At 39.1% G+C, this 21,303-nt stretch overlaps 9 protein-coding genes across 9 annotated transcripts; 4 read left to right on the plus strand and 5 right to left on the minus strand.

Annotated features, from left to right (window-relative positions):
• Window positions 1-296: 296 nt before the first annotated feature.
• Window positions 297-2,039, plus strand: XKS1 (xylulokinase; the record flags this gene model as incomplete). The annotated part of the gene is made up of 1 exon (XM_454390.1): window positions 297-2,039. The coding sequence occupies one exon, from the start codon at window positions 297-299 to the stop codon at window positions 2,037-2,039; it is 1,743 nt and encodes a 580-aa protein (XP_454390.1).
• Window positions 2,040-2,605: 566 nt separating this feature from the next.
• Window positions 2,606-3,823, plus strand: PDX1 (Pdx1p; the record flags this gene model as incomplete). The annotated part of the gene is made up of 1 exon (XM_454391.1): window positions 2,606-3,823. One exon carries the CDS (start codon window positions 2,606-2,608, stop codon window positions 3,821-3,823), a length of 1,218 nt encoding a protein of 405 aa, XP_454391.1.
• Window positions 3,824-4,900: 1,077 nt separating this feature from the next.
• KLLA0_E09813g (alpha-mannosyltransferase) lies at window positions 4,901-7,141 on the plus strand (the record flags this gene model as incomplete). Its single annotated transcript, XM_454392.1, has 1 exon — window positions 4,901-7,141. One exon carries the CDS (start codon window positions 4,901-4,903, stop codon window positions 7,139-7,141), a length of 2,241 nt encoding a protein of 746 aa, XP_454392.1.
• A 524-nt stretch (window positions 7,142-7,665) lies between these two features.
• MET3 (sulfate adenylyltransferase) lies at window positions 7,666-9,174 on the minus strand (the record flags this gene model as incomplete). Its single annotated transcript, XM_454393.1, has 1 exon — window positions 7,666-9,174. One exon carries the CDS (start codon window positions 9,172-9,174, stop codon window positions 7,666-7,668), a length of 1,509 nt encoding a protein of 502 aa, XP_454393.1.
• A 715-nt stretch (window positions 9,175-9,889) lies between these two features.
• Window positions 9,890-10,696, minus strand: KLLA0_E09857g (uncharacterized protein; the record flags this gene model as incomplete). The annotated part of the gene is made up of 1 exon (XM_454394.1): window positions 9,890-10,696. The coding sequence occupies one exon, from the start codon at window positions 10,694-10,696 to the stop codon at window positions 9,890-9,892; it is 807 nt and encodes a 268-aa protein (XP_454394.1).
• A 407-nt stretch (window positions 10,697-11,103) lies between these two features.
• On the minus strand, window positions 11,104-12,996 carry KLLA0_E09879g (MDR family MFS transporter; the record flags this gene model as incomplete). Its single annotated transcript, XM_454395.1, has 1 exon — window positions 11,104-12,996. One exon carries the CDS (start codon window positions 12,994-12,996, stop codon window positions 11,104-11,106), a length of 1,893 nt encoding a protein of 630 aa, XP_454395.1.
• A 1,371-nt stretch (window positions 12,997-14,367) lies between these two features.
• KLLA0_E09901g (uncharacterized protein) lies at window positions 14,368-16,050 on the minus strand (the record flags this gene model as incomplete). Its single annotated transcript, XM_454396.1, has 1 exon — window positions 14,368-16,050. The coding sequence occupies one exon, from the start codon at window positions 16,048-16,050 to the stop codon at window positions 14,368-14,370; it is 1,683 nt and encodes a 560-aa protein (XP_454396.1).
• Window positions 16,051-18,666: 2,616 nt separating this feature from the next.
• KLLA0_E09923g (PX domain-containing protein) lies at window positions 18,667-20,238 on the plus strand (the record flags this gene model as incomplete). Its single annotated transcript, XM_454397.1, has 1 exon — window positions 18,667-20,238. One exon carries the CDS (start codon window positions 18,667-18,669, stop codon window positions 20,236-20,238), a length of 1,572 nt encoding a protein of 523 aa, XP_454397.1.
• Window positions 20,239-20,779: 541 nt separating this feature from the next.
• On the minus strand, window positions 20,780-21,121 carry KLLA0_E09945g (uncharacterized protein; the record flags this gene model as incomplete). Its single annotated transcript, XM_454398.1, has 1 exon — window positions 20,780-21,121. The coding sequence occupies one exon, from the start codon at window positions 21,119-21,121 to the stop codon at window positions 20,780-20,782; it is 342 nt and encodes a 113-aa protein (XP_454398.1).
• Window positions 21,122-21,303: the final 182 nt, after the last annotated feature.

The raw sequence follows: 21,303 nt of genomic DNA on the forward strand, positions 1-21,303 counted from the left end.
TGGTGTAAATGCAGGTGCATTCAGTTGAATCTCTGCCTGGCGTGCGGTTGACTAAAGAATGTACACTTCTCTCAGAGTATCTACGATTTCTCTTGTATGTCGTTCATTTTTCTTCATAAACCCAGAATAGTTTCAATAGATTTTGAACGAGCTTTGATAAAAGTAAACTAGAATAGAAGAAAGCTTCAATTTACACACTACCTCATTTCATTCTGTTAATAGGTACAAGTCATTTTAATTGAATCTTGGATTTTTGGAGTTCTTGAAATGAACCAAATTATAGATTAGAATTGGAAATGAGTGAATCAGGTTATTATTTAGGGTTCGACCTTTCTACGCAACAGTTGAAGTGTCTTGCAATTGACGACCAGTTAAACATTGTAACTACTGCAGCTATAGAGTTTGATAAAGATTTTCCACATTACAATACCAGAAAGGGTGTTTACATTAAGGATGAGGGGGTCATTGATGCGCCAGTTGCTATGTGGCTTGAAGCTATCGATCTTTGTTTCGAGAGATTGGGCAAATGTATTGATTTGAAAAAAGTTAAATCTATGTCCGGGTCCTGCCAGCAACACGGCACCGTGTTTTGGAATTGTGATCATTTACCGAAGGATTTACAACCCAGTTCCAATTTGGTAAAACAGTTGGCTAGTTGTTTCAGTCGTGATGTTGCCCCTAATTGGCAAGACCACAGTACAAGAAAGCAATGCGATGAATTGACAGATAAAGTTGGAGGACCACAGGAATTAGCCAGAATAACTGGATCCAGCTCTCATTACAGATTTTCTGGTTCACAAATTGCTAAGGTTCATGAGACGGAGCCGGAAGTGTACGCCAATACTAAAAAGATTTCTTTGGTATCTTCGTTTTTAGCTTCGGTGCTTGTAGGTGACATCGTCCCACTAGAAGAAGCTGATGCGTGTGGTATGAATTTATATGGTATAGAAAAGCACGAATTCAACGAGGACTTACTCTCGGTAGTTGATGAAGACATCGCCTCAATCAAAAGGAAATTGTTCGATCCACCGACATCTAGCGACGAACCAAAGAGTTTGGGACCAGTGTCGACTTATTTCCAGGAGAAATACGGCGTAAATCCGGATTGTCAGATCTACCCTTTCACTGGTGACAATTTGGCTACCATCTGTTCGTTACCACTACAAAAAAACGATGTATTAATATCGCTGGGTACCTCAACTACGATCCTCTTGATAACGGATCAGTACCATTCGTCACCAAATTACCATTTGTTCATCCATCCAACGGTGCCAAATCATTACATGGGTATGATCTGTTATTGTAACGGATCTCTGGCAAGAGAAAAGATAAGAGACGATATCAATGGAGAATCACAAACACATGATTGGACTAAATTTAACGAGGCATTGCTGGATAACTCATTATCTAACGATAATGAAATTGGATTATATTTCCCATTAGGCGAAATTGTTCCAAACATGGATGCTGTCACTAAAAGATGTTATTTCAAGTACATAGACAATAAAGTCGTATTGACAAATGTCAATATGTTCCCTGATAAGAGACTTGATGCAAAGAACATTGTAGAATCACAAGCGCTAAGTTGCAGAGTGAGAATTTCCCCGTTGTTATCCGAAGAGGCCAATGCGATCAACGAAACACAAGTGCTAAAATCAGAATTAAAGGTGAAGTTCGACTATGATTTCTTCCCCTTAGCGTCTTACGCCAAGAGACCTAATAGAGCCTTTTTCGTCGGTGGTGCATCAAAGAACGAAGCCATCATCAAAACGATGGCTAATGTCATTGGAGCCAAGAATGGTAACTACAGACTAGAAACTGCAAATTCGTGTGCTCTAGGCGGTTGCTACAAGGCGCTATGGTCCTTGCTCAAGGAGCAAAACCCCGAAACCCCATCGTTCGACCGATGGTTGAACGCATTCTTTAACTGGGAAAGAGATTGTGAGTTTGTTTGTAACTCGGACGCTGCCAAATGGGAAAACTACAACAACAAGATTCGAACTCTAAGTGAGATTGAAAGAGAAGCGTCATCACACTAAATCAAAAACGCTGTTAGATGAACCTCCAATTGACCGTGACGCATCAATAGCCATGATGCAAGTAAGTAAGTAAGTAAGTAAGTAGGCAATCAATCTTTGTACACATGATGAACCTCTCAAAGACATTACCCGGAAATCGTTATCCACTGTTTGTGAAAAAAAAAAAAAGTGTTATCCCACTAGAGACGACACAGTCCCCCACCCGACGGTTTTATACCGTTGAGATGAGACTATGGGAAAGGTTTAGAAATAAAGTATATATGTGAAAGATTGAATTGTCCAAGTACACAGAGCTTTGAACAAAGTTCAATTGAATACTTTTGTTGTCAATTGTTTCTGGGAGAAAGACGATTTTATCGACAATCTATTGGTAGAAAAAACGAAGTCTGTAAATTGGAAACCTATATTCGTCATTCAGCGAAAGAAGGTGGTAATTAAAAGTATCATTTACAATAGATAAGGACGACACAGATCAGAAAAGAAGCAAAACCATCCTTTGTTAGGCCTGTACGGAAGATATAGGAGAGAGACTGTAGTGTGTTTGTTGAAAAAACCTGTATTCAATAATGTTCCGTTTAGCAATTAAAAACAGGGCGTGTCTCCGTCAATTACACCAATGTAGAACTATGTTGAAGGCCCAAGCCTTTGGGATGCCTGCCATGTCACCAACCATGGAAAGGGGCGGTGTCGTTGATTGGAAGTTCAAAGCTGGTGATACTTTCTCTGCCGGTGATGTGCTCTTGGAGGTTGAAACCGACAAGGCAACCATTGACGTGGAGGCACAAGATGACGGTAAGCTTGCCAAAATTTTGAAGGAGAACGGTGCCAAGGATATTCCTGTCGGGGAACCCATTGCATACATCGCTGATGTGGACGATGATTTGGCCACTTTGGAGTTCCCAAAGCCCGTTGAAGCCAAGAAAGAATCAAAGCCAGTTGAAACTAAAAAGGAGGAGGCCAAACCAGTGGAAAAAACTGACAAGAAGAAGCAAACCAGTGCTTCAAAAACACCTTCTAAGAACGGCAGTGTTCAGGCTAATGCATCTCAAACATTATTCCCATCTGTGCTATCACTACTAGAGGAAAACAATATTTCAACTGCAGATGCGTTGGACAAAATCAAGGCCACTGGTCCAAACGGTAGAATCTTAAAAGGTGATGTGCTAGCCTATTTGGGTAAGATTTCCCAAGATTCGTTGAACAAGGTAACCGAGTACATCAAATCCCATGAGAAATTGGATCTAACCAACATCGAATTAAGACCTGCTAGAGAAACTGCAGCAGCAGCAGCAGCAGCACAAGCTGCTAAACCCGCTAAACCATTACCTCTAGTACTAAGCGAACAGATCACACTCCATGTCCCAGAAAACGTCACTTACTCCCAACTATCTGCTGCGATAGCATCGTACGTCAAGGAATGTTCATTCTTGGCACACGACGAACCATTGACCAATGACGCATCCGAACTATACGACCCATTATTCGAAGAGTTACTAGTACAAGAACCAACAAAACCTCGTTTCAAGGTCACTTATAACATAGTAGACTTGGAACCTACACCAAGACACCGTACCTCTTCACCACAACCAGATATCTTTGATTTATTATCTGGTACAACAACGCAAGAACTACAACAAGAGGCATCCGCAGTATCCAAACAACAACAAACACGTCACGAATACGCGTTGAACGTTTCCGTCGCCGTTGACGAATCGTTAACGGATGCCAAGCAAAGAGCAGAAAATTTCGTTGCCCAACTATCTAACTTGGAATTGTTCCAATGAGTAAAATTACGACAAGACATAAAGAGGAAAAAAAAACTAGAAGAAGCCGAAGCCAAATCTTCTTCGAAATATTCATGCCCCGTCCGCAAGCTGTATAGACTGGACTTAAGAGCCGGCAGATATATATCTATATTATCAGTATAATAGACAAAAAAACGACAACTCAAGAATTCAACCAAACAGGCACTTCAGACTTCTTTATGGTCTTGGCACAGTAAAGAAGATCAAAAAGTAACATCAAAAATTACTGCATCATATTTTCGCAGAATACCAACCTGGCACCAGTGCCCTATTCAGACTAAGCAGCTTTCCATTCCAAAAATACCAGTAGCCTAACTAAGCGAGATGCAAGCGAAATGCGAGATGAAATGAAACCCAAATAAAAAAAAAAAGACACAAACAAACAGGAACAAAATTGCGCGTTTTTCCCCACAGAACAGCACGTAATGTGTACCGTTTTTTGTTTTTCGTTTCAAGTACAAAAAAAACAAAAAACGGTACGCTGTTCACGTGTCTGAAAAACCAGGAACCGTAAAAGGATATTCCGTTAGCCAACAAAAAAATAGGTAAAAAGGGAAAAAAAAATCCAAGGCACTGTATTCTGTATATGTTAACTCTGCAAATCCAAATTCAATCTAAATTGGGAAAAACGTGCCTGTATTTTTGTCCTGGTGATGCCCGTTTTAATATCGCACGTTGTCAAGATATACGCTGTGAGATTTTCTTTTCCTTCACTATTATATATCAGGAAAATACGAAAAAAATCACAGGTATGTTCCTATCGCAGTTTAAGGGGATTCATTTCTCAAATGGTTTCGTGAGCATTTAAATACTGGGTTATGTTTTCTCATGTATGGAGCTATTCTATTATTCTAGTTATGAGGCTATGATTTTGTGCAACTTTTTTTTTTTTTAGATCTTCTTATTATGTGATTTATTAACATACATATATATTTATATATAATTAGCATCAGCAATTTTTTTCGGACTGTCAGAAGGAAATCTTTAACTGAAGCCTTAGGAGGTAACCCAGCGTGCCATTACCGTATTTGCCGCCGTTTGAAATACTCAATATTCATGATGGTTGTAAGGCGTTTTTTATCAGCTTCGCGATATAATATGCCATCTTTTAGGTCCAGGCCCGTTCTCTTAGCTATCTTTGGTGTCTGTGCTACCGTGATATGGTACCTATTCTTTTTCCAGTCTAATCTGAAGATGGCAGATTTGAAAAAGGTAGCAACTTCAAGGTATCTTTCACAAGAACCGTCGTTATCAGAACTTATGTCAAATGTGAAGATCAAGCCTATTGAAGAAACCCCGGTTTCGCCATTGGAGTTGATTCCAGATATCGAAATATCGACTAGAAAGAAATACGATGCGTCGTGGGATCTGTTGTTCCGTGGTAGAAAATATAAATCGTTCAACGATTATGATCTTCATACGAAATGTGAGTTTTATTTCCAGAATTTATACAATTTGAACGAGGATTGGACCAATAATATTCGGACGTTCACTTTCGATATTAACGATGTAGACACGTCTACGAAAATTGACGCTCTTAAAGATTCCGATGGGGTTCAATTGGTGGACGAGAAGGCTATACGTTTATACAAGAGAACGCATAACGTTGCCTTGGCTACGGAAAGGTTACGTCTTTATGATAAATGTTTTGTCAATAGTCCAGGTTCAAACCCATTGAAAATGGATCACCTTTTCAGATCGAACAAGAAGAGTAAGACTACGGCTTTGGATGACGAAGTCACTGGGAACCGTGATACTTTTACCAAGACGAAGAAAACTTCGTTCTTAAGCGATATGGACACGAGTAGTTTCCAGAAGTACGATCAATGGGATTTCGAACATAGAATGTTCCCCATGATCCCATATTTCGAGGAACACAATTTCACCAACGTGATGCCTATTTTCACCGGCTCAAACGGTGGGGAACCTTTACCTCAAGGGAAATTCCCGGTATTAGATCCAAAATCCGGTGAATTGTTACGTGTAGAGACTTTCAGATATGATAAATCGAAATCGCTTTGGAAGAACTGGAATGATATGTCCTCTGCTTCTGGTAAACGTGGTATTATCTTGGCTGCTGGCGACGGCCAAGTGGACCAATGCATCCGTCTTATTGCTACGTTGAGAGCTCAAGGAAACGCTCTACCTATTCAAATTATCCACAACAACCAATTGAATGAGAAATCTGTGAAACTGTTATCGGAGGCCGCTAAATCTACCGAATTCTCATCCGGTAGAGCTCAATCTCTTTGGTTAGTGAATGTGGGCCCCACGTTGGAATCTTCAATGAAGAGCAATTTTGGGAGATTTAAGAATAAGTGGTTGTCAGTTATTTTCAACACTTTTGAAGAATTTATATTCATAGATACAGATGCCATCTCCTACATTAATATGGCTGATTATTTCAACTTCAAGGAGTACAAATCTACTGGAACACTCTTCTTTAAGGATAGGTCTTTGGCAATTGGAACTGAACAGAAATGTGGTCCTTTGTTCGAAACTCTTGAACCAAGAATTCTTGAAATGTACTATTTCAATACTTTACCTATGATCAATGGTGATTACGTGGAACAGCAATGTATGGGCATGCTCACCCCAGAGGAAAAAGTTTACAAACGTTTCTTTGAAGTTGGTCATCAACACAACTTGGAAAGTGGATTATTGGCCATCAACAAAAACGAACACATCATGGGATTGGTTACTGCAACAGTCTTAAATATCGCACCAAAGGTCGGAGGTTGCGGTTGGGGTGACAAAGAGTTTTTCTGGCTTGGTTTGTTGGTTGCTGGCCAACGCTACTCGATCTATGATATAGATGCAAGTGCAATTGGTGTTCCTCAACAGAAGCAATCTATCGCTAACGGAGACGAATTTGATGAATATAGGATTTGTTCTTTACAAGTGGCACATACTTCATACGACGGACATTTACTATGGATAAATGGTGGCTCTCAGTACTGTAAGAAACCAGAGACTTTTGAAGGTGATTGGACCAACATTAAGGAGCTTCGTGAATCGTATTCTGATGATAAAGAAAAGGCTCTGAAGGCTTATAGTGATACAGTTAAGGTGGAAGCAGCAATCGTGCCAGATTCCAGAAGTAATGGTTGGGGTAGAGACGATCAAAGATGTAAAGGCTACTTCTGGTGCGGCAAATTTACTTCAAAGCTGAAACCGTATACTTATAACACGGTGGTAACTAAAGGTGATTTGATCCGTTTCGGAGACGAGGAAATCGAAAGTATCTCCAAGATTAATAAGATCTGGAATGATGCTATTATTCCAGACGGAGCTTAATTTCACGGTTTAAGGATATAGTCGCAAGAAACGTTTTAAATTTCCCTTTTTTTTTCTGTTCGTTTATATTTCCGTCGCCCTATCTTTCCACAATCGAGCTTGATAACACACCTCCCTCGAACACTGCATAAAGTCTGCTCGTACAACTCAAATCGCAATACCCCCGAGCATACGGTTACATCAGGTCATTCTTTTGGTCTACATGTAGCCATTATTTTTATGAGCTGTCGTAAGTATTTACTGCGAACTAGTATCTCAACATTCAAATGTTAGCTTTGATCTTTAGAAAGCATTTTTGTAATATTAAAACATACATGTATAGTACCAAGAGGTATTATTAATCTGAATCACTACACAATACCATGGGTAGCACTCAGCATATTTTCAATATTACATGGCTTTTACCTAGTAGCCTGAATCTTCAAATCGATGTGTTTCTTGATATTTTGGTTGGGTAATTTTGTTCTGTACATTAAAACATATATAGATATATGATTGAATTAAAGTTCGTCATTTTACAGAGATCAGAATTGGAAAAAGCCTTGGTCTTCCAAGAACAAGACCACTCTTTGTACAATGTGTAAGATGTTCTTGTCTTCAGTTTCCAGTGGAATATCGGATCCCGATTCTTCACCTATCTTGAACACGTTAGTGCCCTTCAAAGAGGAAGCATTTTGTAAGATTAGACCGGTTCCACTTCTAACGAAATCAGGGACAAGAGCTAGAATTTCTTCATTGTTGCCATGTTCCAAAACCTTGTAGTGTCTACCACCACCATATTGTAAGAAAGTAGACAATAAAGCAGTCTTTAGTTGAGCCGGTAAAGTTTCTGACAAGACAAGAGCGAAACCTTGTTTAGGTCTTGAAGGGTTTGATTCCCTCAAAATCTTGACGACTTCTGGATAAGAGAACCATGCTGGAATTTCACCACCATCTCTCAATCTGTTTCTCAATTCAGTTCCACTGATATTCAAAGTTCTTGTCTTGTCAGTATCAATTTCATCAATTGGAGCATATCTGTCTTCATCTGGTAGGTATGTAACCATTCTGAATGGAACAACTTCGATATCCAATTCGTTTTTGTAGGATTCGACTAATTCTTGAGCGTCGTATGGACCATAGAAGTCAACACCCTTGGAGTTCTTACCAGGACCGGCATGGTCTCTACCAACGATGAAATGTGAAGCACCATAATTCTTTCTAATAATTGCATGCCAAACAGCTTCTCTGTCACCACCCATTCTCATAGCAAGTGGCAACAGGGACAATTGAGCCATGCCGTTAGGGTATCTTTTGATGATTTCTTGGTAGACCCTAACTCTTGTATGGTGGTCAATGTCACCTGGTTTCGTTAGACCCACCACTGGGTGAATTAGGATCTTAGAGTTGTTTGATCTAGCAGCACGCACAGTCAATTCTCTGTGTGCTCTATGCATTGGGTTTCTTGTTTGGAAAGCCACGACACGATCCCATTGCTTGGATTCGAATTCAAGTCTCAATTGAGCTGGGGTCTTTCTCCAACCTGGATAATCATAATGAACAGGCAATTGAATAGCCTCTAAAGAACCACCGACATAAAATTCGCCAGCTTGTTCGAATAAATATTTCACGGCTGGATGTTCTGGATCACCTCTGAACACCTTCTTGGCTTCAACGGCTTTATCAGGTTGATAAACATCACTGACCGTTAAGATTGCCAATGGGAACTCATTGTCCTGGAGCAAGACAATACGTTGGTCTGGACTCAATTGAGAAGCAAATTCAGCATCCACGTCCAATGTGATTGGAATGGTCCAAACTAAACCGTTTTGAAGACGAGATTTTTCAACGACAGATTGATAATCTTGTTGGTTAAGGAACCCATCCAAAGGAGAAAACCCACCATTCAAGATCAATTCCAAATCGCAAATTTGTCTGGCAGTCAAAGACCAAGAGGTCAAATCACCGCTTTGAGCAATTTCTAACAATTCGGCTTTTTTTGAAGCATCTCTTGCAACTAAATCTTGCAAAACACCACCATGAGGAGAAGGCATGGTATGAATTCTAATTGATTATAATTCTTCAGTTATTCACTTCCAACTTTGCCAAGAGAATGCAGCTATCCAACCATTAATAAATGGGCAGATGGTCAATTGACATGACTGTTTCATCACACATGTTCATATTTATATATAAATATTTACATGCTCAGTGGAAAGTAACCTGTGGAGTTGACTTGCAATGAATTAGTCGAAGGTCTGAAGATGTGTGTGTTGTGTAAAATTGCATTGACGTCTAAAAAAAGCCATACCGGAAGACCGATCAGTAATGATGCTACTAATCTATCCGCTTGGCTGCGCCTGATGTCATGGTTGTTTCTATATATCATGAGGTATTACATTGAACGCTGGCACAGAAACTGCAAGGGTCAGTGCTGATGTGGATGCTGCGTGTGTGGAAAAACACAATATCACGTGATATATCACGTGATATTGAATTATTGTGGTTTTGTAAGACTTTTGCTCTGGTTTCCGTTGACCTTTAGTGGTCACGTGGTGGTTATTGAAAGACAGAGATAATAATTTGACGTTAGAAGAGGCGAGGCTGTCACTAGTGAACCCTGGATAAAGGGTATACGAGATTGTAGGGAACTTACAGCGAGTTTTAGAGCATGGTTAAGGCCAGGCGTTACTGGGTTGATTAGATAGCTAGATCAAGAAGTTATACAAATTGAAATGCCTTAGTAAGGCGGACAACACTAATGCTACCTTATTCGCTGAAAACCGTATCTAGTATTCTACGAAAGATCCAAGATGGAGTATAGTAGGAAAAATATGCATATAGTTTGGCCTTTCCTGGGGTGTAACGACTCTTAGGGTTTTCGGTTTTGATAACTTTCAACACTTCTTTGGCAATGACTTCTGGCTCATCAGAATTTTCGAGGCTTTGCTTGAGCATTCTTTCCGACACTTTACCCTTGATTGAATCATATACGGCCATTTCTTCATCTGCAGGAGAATTTGAATTAGCCATACCTGTTTTGATAATATGTGGATCTATAGTACTGACGTGAATTCCGAACTTTTTCACCTCGTAATCAAGAGACTCAGTGTACCCTTCTAAAGCATGTTTAGACGAACAGTAAAGAGCACCGTATGGGATTGGCATAATACCACCCATTGAACTTATATTGATTATTTTACCGTGTCTTTGCTCTCTCATATGAGGTAACACAGCACGGGTCATCCGATGGACACCAAAGAAATTCGTTTCGAAAATGGTTTTTGCTAGATCAGTTGAACATTCTTCTACTGCTGCCCATTTAAACGCAATGCCAGCATTGTTAACTAGAACATCAATTCTTCCAGCTTTTTCGATAACTTCGTTCACAGCACTTTTGACCGATTCCTCGTCGGTAATATCTAGCTTGATCATCTTGAAGGAGTATTCCTTCCCAGGAATGGACCCTTTTCTAGAGGTACCGAAAACTTCATAACCTGCACTCCGTAACGTTTCTGCTATTGACAGCCCGATTCCAGTTGATGCACCGGTAATTAAGATCACTTGCTTTTTCATCTGGTTTTAACGTATGCTGTCACCGATTTTCGACAGCGATATTTCGATATTGGTTTAACTTGTAGGCAGTGCTAACTGCAAGCTCAACCGACAGCTCCATGTATACATATATACATATATACATATATATATATATACATATGTATATATATTGCTGACGATTGGTAATTTCTTGCTATGCTAATCATGATCACATGGAGTTTAATTGTCATGCCAGTACATCTTTCATATGGTACTGCCAGCTGATGTGGCAAGATTACAAAACCCTAAAAATTAACATTAGCTTGCTGGGCGAACGTCACTACAGGACATTATGGAGACCATTAACAAATTATTTATTATTCATATTTTAAATCAATCCTTCAACAGATTACACAAACGTACCTCGAAATAATAAGATGGGTATATTAAACAGTGGTCCCTTGTTTGAATTCCGGGATAGATGGTAAACCATCATGTTCTTCTTGTGCAACTTTCTTTTCTGTTTCGACCCTCCTATTAGATGAGAGGCATGCACAAAAGAAGGCCAGAGCTGAAAAAGCATAACACATCCAAAAGACGTACGTAACAGCAGCACTAAATATCTCTGCAGCTTCAGTGGATTTTCCGTCGAAGTTTTGTAATCTATATTTCACAAGTTCATTAATCTTCTTACCGTAATAGCCCTCTAATTTTGCCTTGTTGATCTTTCGCCATAAAGCGCTGATAAAGGTGGTTGTGGATAAAACTGCTCCAATACTGGAACCCAAAGATTTACAGAAACTATTAAACGCTGTGATTTCTACTAGCTCAGTTTTAGCATCAGGGCTGTTTTTATCAATTTGCAACTGAGAACTGATAAGGGCACATTGTAAAGTAGCACCTAAACCAAAACCTGGTAGAATCCATACACCGATCTGCATAGAATTGTTTGAATAATTGTCTAATAAAGTGCACACCCCACTGCCAATTAATAGTAGCGCTATGTTTGCGATCATCACATATTTAACGTGACCAGTCTTCTTAGTAAAACCACCACAGAAAATAGCAGATAATAGGGAAGCGATAACTAGGGGGATTAAATGCAAGCCTGCATTCCATGCGGTGTAACCTAAAACTAACTGGAAAAATTGCACGGAATAAACCATGTACCCAGCAAACACCACAGCTGCTGCACACGTTACGGTATTAGCAAGTAAGAAATATTTGTGACCGATCAAAGTCCTAACCATTAAAGGTCTATAAGAAGCATTTGCTGGTTCTGGATTAATCCGATCAAAGATGTAGAAGTCATACACAACCGAACATACGACAAGTAAGCCACCAATGACGAGGAAACATACGACGAAAGCTCTTTTCCATGAATTATCCTCAGAACCAAACGTTAAACCAAGTAAGAACAAACAAATACCAGTACAGTTTAGGGTAAACCCAATGAGATCAAATCTGAAAACCAAATTCCTGACAATAGTCTTATAGGTTTCAACGTATTGGAATTGTTTTAACGGAATTGCTTTAACTAGTTTCAAGCAACGTACTAATCTTGCTGTTATTGATAACCTCTCAGGGTTGTAAGTAAAGAAAAATAAAAATGCAGCAGAACCTCCGACGGGCAAACTAATCCAAAAGCACCACCTCCAAGTAGCATGTGTTGTGAAAGCACCACCGATGAAGGGTCCGATTAACGACGAAACTGCAAACGCAGACATAATGACCGCTATGACTATGGTACGGTTTCTTTCTTCAACTAACGAGCAACCAATAATCATACTCACAGTTTGAAGACCACTACCACCGATACCAGCCACGACTCTCCCGACGACAAGGTTATTCATCGAAGTAGCAGTAGCTGAAACGATCGATCCGACTTCGAAGATAAAGATTGAGATCAACATGCTCGATTGAAACCCCAATAAAGAGGTGGCCCTTCCCCATATCAAACTTAACAACGAATTAGGCAAACTGTAACCAGTAATCAGCCAACCACTCTTGGCGTAACCTCCCAAATTCTTGGAAACAACGTCAATAACTGTATTGACAATGAAAACATCCAAAGCAACGATCAATTGGGCCAATACAAGTGCGAAAAGACATACGTACAACCTCATCCCAGCCATTATACTTGACTGAGTTTTCTCATTATCGCTAGTAAAGACATTTTTCAGATCAACTGGAACGTCTTCCGCATCCTCACCTGCTTTCTTGTCCTCGTACTTCTTACTGACAGGTTCACTCTCTCTTTTAACCAACGAAAATATAATGTTAACGGTGCTGTTTTTGTCAAGACTGGTACTGCTTACCTGCTTCGCCAACGATGACATCTCTTCCTTATATCACATATGACTGGGGAACATCAAAAACATTATCAACCTTTTGAGAAACCACCAATACCATCAAATTCCATGCCGTTCAAAACATATCCTTTATACGTACACATAAATTGTAGAAAATAAAACGGCTGTTAAATTGCTATCTTTTAGTTTATTACCTTTCATAGAGATGTTGCTTCATTGAACCCTATTTCTGTTCACCACTGAATGCACGGCTACAGTCTTACACCCAAACCAAAGAAAAGAAAAGTAAAAAGCACAATTAACCCAATTGAATCAACATTTGCAACACCTAACTGACTCAAAAACTAACCATAGACACCTGCTAATGAAGAATTTGCCAAAAGGTCTAAGAAGCACTTTTCACCACCATTCTAGTGAACAAAAACAGTTCAAAAGTGCACATGAATTGAGAAGACTTCAAAGTAACTGCTGGAAAATCTCAGAAAATGTTGCCACGGGCATGAGAACACATACTACAGTTCTTGGCTCTAGGCTACGTACATGCGTCTCTACATCTCCAACTAAATGGCCTCTAATCGCATTTCCGTGTTAAACGGATTTGTATGATATTTCCGTTACAATCATGGAAAATCTGATAATCAAAAACTAATGCAGAGCTACGCAGATAAAAGAACATTTTCCGTGGAAAACTTGGAACTGAGAATTTGACCAGCGATAGATAGATTCCTGACAGTGTAAGTGGCTCCCCCACAAACGATAAAGGAGTAGAAACCACAAGGAAGCCGCATATCTAAATACAAAACATACCTTAAGGAGCTTTCCTCGGGAGGAAGTGTCGTTTTGTGTATGTTTTTGTTGTGCTGTGATACGCATTTCCTCGGGCTTGTAATCCTATGCTTTCTATCAGATCTGTTCATTTTCATGCAACATTATGCAGGAAAAAAAAATGAAAATGTCGTTTAGAACCTAAATAGTCTTTTCAGAACTAATAGCACCGCCCGAACGAGCCGCTGCGATCGCCGCATAGAGGTTTTCAAGTGGTTGTAGTGTGCATTACCACAAATTGTAACATCAACTAAATCCTATCGCGTGAATATGAGAGACGGAGTAAGGACGGGAGAATAGGATCGGCAATTTATCATTATTGCAGGCCAGCTTTCCTTATTGTACCCTAGTTTTTGACATAAACAGACGGAATTTTTTTCTGTTCCGAGCTAGTTGACTCGGTTGCTACTAATACTGATCACACTCGTACCAGCGATAGCCTCTCATTGAAGTCACAAATATAAATAATATGATAAATTAACATGCACGAGGCGGGAAAAATAAATATACAATAACAAAATAACTGTTCAAGATTGAATGACTATGGTTCAAGAAATCAGGTGAAACGTGAGTTCAGTCTTCTTCTTCTCCCTCTTCTTCTTTTTCTTCATCATCATCTTCATCATCATCATCATCATCGTATAAAAGCCAGTCTTCAAAACCGTCTTGGAACAACTCCGACAATCTTCTTTCTACTTTTAATAAGTTATGCTCTTTCAGTGAGCAATCAACAAATTGTTTATATTCATCTTCGGTCAACAAACAGTCATCCAAAATTTGTTTCAGCTTGACGCTGTCAATACCAGTACCAATAAAGACTAACTCGTTCCGTCTGTCCCCAAATGGTCCTTGAAAATCCCTTTTAATCAAAGTCAATGCTTCAGGTGGGATATCTTCTTGTTTGTCTAAGCCGGCGACATGGAACCACGGTATACCGCCTTTCAATGTTAGCATTGGTCCTGCAGAGGACCATTCACCTCTTAATAAATATCTGGTAGCTAACCAGAAGAAACCTTTCGAACGAAGCAATGGTCCAAATGGAGAGTTTTTCTTGTTTCTAATCAATTCTCTCTCGCTTAATTCCTCTTCGTCATCGTCATCACCTTCTGATTCCGATTCAGCTTCGTCCTCGGATTGTAATAATTCGTGGACCTTGGAAGTATCAGGAGTTGCAGCTAAACTTCTTTCTTCTTCTTTTTCCTCTTCATCCACTTCGTACAAGTCAACGTGTTCTTGTTCAGCTAACGCTTGTTGTTCAATTATGTAAAATTTATCCTTCAAAGCATCATATAGACGTTTTGGGTGGAAAGGCTTTCTGGACTTGTAAACGAAGCTATTAACACCATATTCTACAGTTTCAGGAGTTGGTGACAAGACACTCTTAGTCTTGTCTCCGTAACCTTCTTTCAGAGTCATTTCGTTGATACTCTTCAACCAACCGGCAGAAGAGGCAGCCTTCTCAAAGTTGTAAAGACCAGTGTTTAAAATTTCACTCATTGGAACTTTACAGTAGCTGGTCTTAATGATCTTGGCAACAAGATTCAAGCTCTTAATGATTTTTTGAATCTTTGTCAACCTCTTTTTTTTGATACGGTCAGTTTTGTTGATTATGATGACATCCGCAAATTCGATTTGATCTATCATTAAATCGGTAACGGTACGATCTGCCTCACCTTGGCCACTATCACCCCATCTGTTGGCCAAGAAATCAGTGGTTTCAATATTTGCAAGGAAATTCATGGCATCAATAACTGTAACTGTGGTATCAATCTTGGTCAATTTTTCTAGACCACCAAGATCCAAGACTTTTTGTAACAAGACTCTTTCATCAGAAGTAACAGAATCCGGAGTGTCCAACAAAGTTTGAGAAAATTCACTAGAGAATGTTTCCGCAACTTGCATCGGTTCAGCGATACCGGTAGATTCAATAAGAATGTAGTCGAACTCGTTGTTTTGGTGCAAATTGATCAATTCCTCCAACAAATCACCACGCAAAGTACAACAAATACAACCATTCTGTAATTGAATCAGTTTTTCTTCCTTATTAGCGACTTTATGATCCTTAATCAACGCAGCGTCAACATTTAACTCCGACATATCGTTGATAATCACGGCAACTTTCATGCCATGGTTGCTGGTAAGAATTCTTTCTAGCAGAGTGGTTTTACCAGAACCTAAGAAACCAGATAAGATTGTTACTGGAATGGGACCAGAGTGAGCCTTAAAGGGAGCAGATTTTTTAGTGATAGACGGCATGTTTCAGGACGATCTTCGATTATCTTTTGCCTTTTTATGAGATAATTATGCACATATATCAAGAATAAGACTGAAGCCAACAAGATATAATGAGACAAGACGGAGCAGACCATAGACCTTCAGAAGTGGACAACCTTTAAATACAATTTTTTTTTTTTACTTCATGTCCTCATCGCTGACACTGAAGAGATGTCAGGAAAATCTGTTCTCTGAGTAATTCTCTGCGCTCTATATTCGGGACTTCAACCGCTAACCCTCGGCGTATTTCCTTTAAAAAAGAAAGAGCTCCTACACAGAACACAGGCCATCTCAACTTATCTCAGTACTGTTAAGTTACAACCTTTCTCTTTTTTTAACTCTTCCCATTAAGGTCATCGCCAAATAAAATTGGCTAAAATCAAACTATGACCGGCATTACGTATCAAAATGCTCACTAATCAAAACCATTCACGCGCGAAACAAAATTTTTATCGGGAATTTTACTGGTGCTTATGGAACTCGTCAGCTCATCGCCGATGTGCCCACACTCTGGACCATATGTTACCGCTTCCATTAACCTTTAAGGTACCCTTAAAGTAAAAGTTGAAGGTGATGAGAAAAAACTCGATAAGCACAGGCTTCGAATCAACTGCTCACGTGATTTGAAAGAAAAACGAAAATCCACAACATGCTGCCTGCCCAATGCTAAAAAGGACGGCAGTTTGAATTCAATTCAGGAACTCTTACTACGTTAAGACTAAGAAAGAGAATTCTGCCGGTTCATACCAGCCGATACCGCCCAAAAAAAGTCTATCTTTTGATAAGTACACTTTATACTTTAGACAGCCTTCTTTGCAATGTCGAAAACGTCCCATACCTGACAGCTCTCCCATATATTTCTTACTTCACACTCATTTTTTGTATTTTTTACCACAGAAATTCGCCAAGACAGATCGTCTACTGCTAGTGCATAATAGGAGGGAGATCTTATAGCGTGCTGATCTTTATATTCATTTTGAGAAATTAAACCTTAGCGATGCGTAATTTAAGTTCAGCTAATACAATAAAAAGTTGTTCCTTCACCGAAATATGCAACGAAGGCTACTTTGTTCTTATCAGAGGAAAAAAACCTTTAGATATTGTCGTCTAGACCAACAATGCCTTTTTTAGATCTATCTATGACGTAGAATGTCGTCGAAAATAGGGAATTCCCATGTTCTAGAAGCACATTTGTTCCTTCAAGGAACTGGCTACCGACATATCAAACTTACTTAGTAAAACCCCACAATCACGTTTGTAGATAATTTTTTTAGGCTTTACGAGTCAATTCATTATTGTTTTGTTTTGCTTTGTTTTGTTTTCATCGATTTCGTGCATTTTCTGTCTACTCCACATCATTGTACCAGTCTGAATCTCTGCTTGTTTTTTTAACGGTCTGCAGATCTTCTGGAAATTCGGAATCTTTCCTAATCGGGAAAACCGTTCCAAGCTTATCCCTCGAAGAGGAAAACAGAACATGCAGAAAAGACCGCACAAAAGCGGTTTTGAAGGCTCCAAGGTGTTTCAAATATGACTGACTGTTTTTGGTTCAGCCAGGTGGCTGCAAAATTTGTACCGTGGAGGCTCTCTCGTCAGTTCATTTTTTTATCCACTTTTTATCCTCGAACTGCTACGATGTTTTCAATCGGGAGATCTACTACGCGAACGCTTGTTTATGCGCGTCCTCTATTTCATATTTTTTCCCATTTATTAAGCGCAATATAGCAGATATTACATAGTTTCCTAAGTAGGTCTTTTTCCTTCGAATGATCGGAATTGCAGTCAACGATTCGTAAATTTACCTTGTTTCGAGAAAGTGCGCAATCTGAAACACCCGTATTCAATAACAACAGAAGCATTCAGTTATATTTATGGGCTCAATTAGACACTTGATATAACACAGGAATTAGGCATTGTACGCATTTTTGAAAGTAGGGGAGATTCTAGTCGCGGTGTACCGAGTAGTATTGTCCGTTTTCTGTGTTCGAGAGTCTTTGAAATTTTTTTTTTTTTTATCTTTACGATCGAGGAGATGGCGCCATCTATGTAAACAAAACATCTTAATAGTAGACCGGATATCTATGGCCTGCATCTTTGACTTACTGCCATCCATTAACCTTCTTATATAAGCATAAACAATCAAACAAACTCTCACATACATATATATTTGTTTACATATAGCAAGTACTATTTGTTTTGACCAGGAACTGCCAAACTATAGCAGTTGTAAGTGTTTGGTAACTTTAATCCAATAACTAATAAGGCTGGAATAAGAGGAAGGATAAGTTCAGTTTTGCACCGATTGGCATCGAACAGCTAATAAAGGAGCTATTGAGTAAAGGAAAACACTAGCTGAGATATCATTCCGGCTTGCCATAAATTGAAGACTTTCAAAACTACTCTTTATTCTTAGTTTAGATAATAACAGAAAAGGAAGTACTGGCTTGCACCTATTCTGTTTGAATTATTAGAATAATTCATTTTCTGGAAGCAGCGTTCTCGGACTCATTGGTGAAGTACATTTCAATATTCGCATAACTGACATCATTTTCAGTTCCTCAGTCTGAGTAACTCATCACAATTGAATCTGATTGTTTTATGCTTTATGTTTTTGGCATCTCAATGACAAATATTCCAAAGTCACTAAACATAACTACCACGGCAGACAGCTTCATTTCTCCTGGTAGTAGTAAATCATTCATCCCATCTTCAGTATCAAGCAGTGAACTCCCACATTCACGGCCAGCAGCAACTCATTGCATCTTTTACAACGTTATACAGGACTATTTGCCTGTAGATGAAAGTCAATGGACACCTAGTAACGTTCCAGCTCCATTAAATGTGCGAAAGGGAGAAGTAGTACAATTTGTCTGTACTCATGAGAATAATACAGTGGTTGTGAAATCGAGAAATAAATTGGGGCACGGATTAGTTCCACTGAGGTGCTTATCAATAAATTTGGAATTGACATCAATATCAAATATGCCATCCCCAAAGACATCACATTCACCAATATTCGAGTCTCAAATAAGCCAACGACTAAGTTCAGAGGACTTAGCTCAAGACCCGCCATCTAAATCGTATTCATTGTCGAATTCCAGATTATCATCCGAATCATCCATCTCAAACGTGTCGGATTCCACGAACCCAATGCCAAAATCTTTTCTAGCTAATGATTGTAAAGTGGTATCTGTTGCAATAAAAGACAACAGGATGTGGTACAGAGTGGAAACAACAACTTCGTCGCAACATAAAAGGTTTCTTTGCAGATATTATCAGGATTTTTATCAGTTGCATTGCCAGCTGCTTGACGAATTCCGTAGACTTTCTCTGGATCGAAAACATTTACCTAACTTACCAAAACCAATGGCAAATTCAAAGAGCAATGAATCAGTTCATAGTCGTTTAAACAGTTTCACGGCTTATCTTGAAGTGCTTCTATCATCCGAACATATACCGACTGATTTTAAACAATCAATATTTTATGACCAGTGGTTGTGCCCTAAATCTGGAGATTTGGTACAGACACCTAGAGGATCTCTATACAAAAGCATAATAATTGATGAGAAGGGGGTCAGTTGGAATAAAATATTAATTACTGATAAGAATGATTCCCAGGATCTTGTCACAGAGCTTCTTCACCCAGACTCAACTGTTAACCGTTCTATCTCGAGGTCCTCGACACCATTAGGTTTATCAATATCGACACCATCGTCCCCCAACATATCTCAACCATTACAATACACATTCTCGTCGAAATCAATGTCACAACCCAGCTCACCGCTTCTAAATAAGATCTCATCTTATAGTCAGATCAATAACATCATTAAGATGAAGATAAATTTCGGCAGTGATTGTTATGCAATGAAATGTCAAATCAGTGACATTGAGACTTGGGATAAGTTCGAACGTATTATTCGTACTCGACTGATAAAAGACCTTCCGGATCCCCTATGTCCATTCACTGTGAAAGTGAAAGATTCAACTGCAGAAGACAAATTGATCGGGCTGGATGCTGCCAATTTCGATATCGACAACGTTATGTTCATGACTCAAAACCAATCAAACAGCAACACTAATTCTTATACCCAATACAACACAACGATACCATTTGCCAACGCTGATTCAAGAAGGCAGTTCCTTAAACTGAACCTAGAGGTCAGTATTTGATCATCTTTGTGATCAAAGTATTCCTGTCAGTTTCCCATAATATTCTGTTTTTCTGCTGATATATTTTATTCTAATAGTTTAAACACACTTTCGAGTAGCCATATACTCTTAAGCAATCCTAGTACCACCTTATATAATGTCATAATTTTACGTGTTGTTTTGTTTCTGTTTTTTCAAATCTGATGGTTGTTACAATTCTTGCCTTAACGTGCAACTCTACTTATAGTACTATGAAAGGGTGTATAAAAGAAAAACACTGCTGGTGTAAGACAGTAAGCACAAAGACAGCAAGCACAACTACTACCATGAACTTGAATGTTTGCTCAATTGGAATCAATATATGAAACATCTATTTTAAAAAGAACATATGCAATTACAGTAACAGTTAGCTGAGTTTAAAACTGAGGTGCAAAGGTTAAAATCTAGAACAATGATACATACAAGCGTGTTATATATGCATACTCAATCAGAACGAACCCACTAAAGCAAGCTCAAAAAGTCGTTACGTATTGCTTCCACCTGAAGTCGTTCATTCACGGATTCAATCACTATCTTCTTCCAATTCACGTCTCTCTTTGTCCTTGTAGTACATAGCAACAGAATAGGAGTTGATCCAGCTTTCATTGGCATCGTTCAAATTTTCATTAATCTCTTCACAACGGTCACTGAGATCGTTCATGCGTTGCTCTAGATTTGGTGTAGGTTTCTTCTTCCATTCATCAGCAACTTTAAGGTACTCCTTTTCGGCTGCATCTGCCTCTCTCTCAAGAGCAAACCTTTCCTGCAAATGGCTGTCTGCCTCCTTTTCATAGATCCTTTGATAAACTTGGGTTGGATGGGTGATTGGTTCACCGTCACTGGAATCATCACTCTCGTAAGACATATTGTGTATTAAGTATTGATTAGACAGTGCTTTTTGTTTGCCCTTTCTTCTTATACTTCCCGTGATTTACTTGGTGTTTTGTATCCCTTTGTGTGTGTCATTTCATGATTTTAAGGTATTTCAATATTTCAGAATCATCATTTCATACACATTCATACTGAACAGAACTATAGACCTGTTAA

This window comes from Kluyveromyces lactis (assembly GCF_000002515.2).
Source record: "Kluyveromyces lactis strain NRRL Y-1140 chromosome E complete sequence".
Lineage (NCBI taxonomy): Eukaryota > Fungi > Ascomycota > Saccharomycetes > Saccharomycetales > Saccharomycetaceae > Kluyveromyces > Kluyveromyces lactis.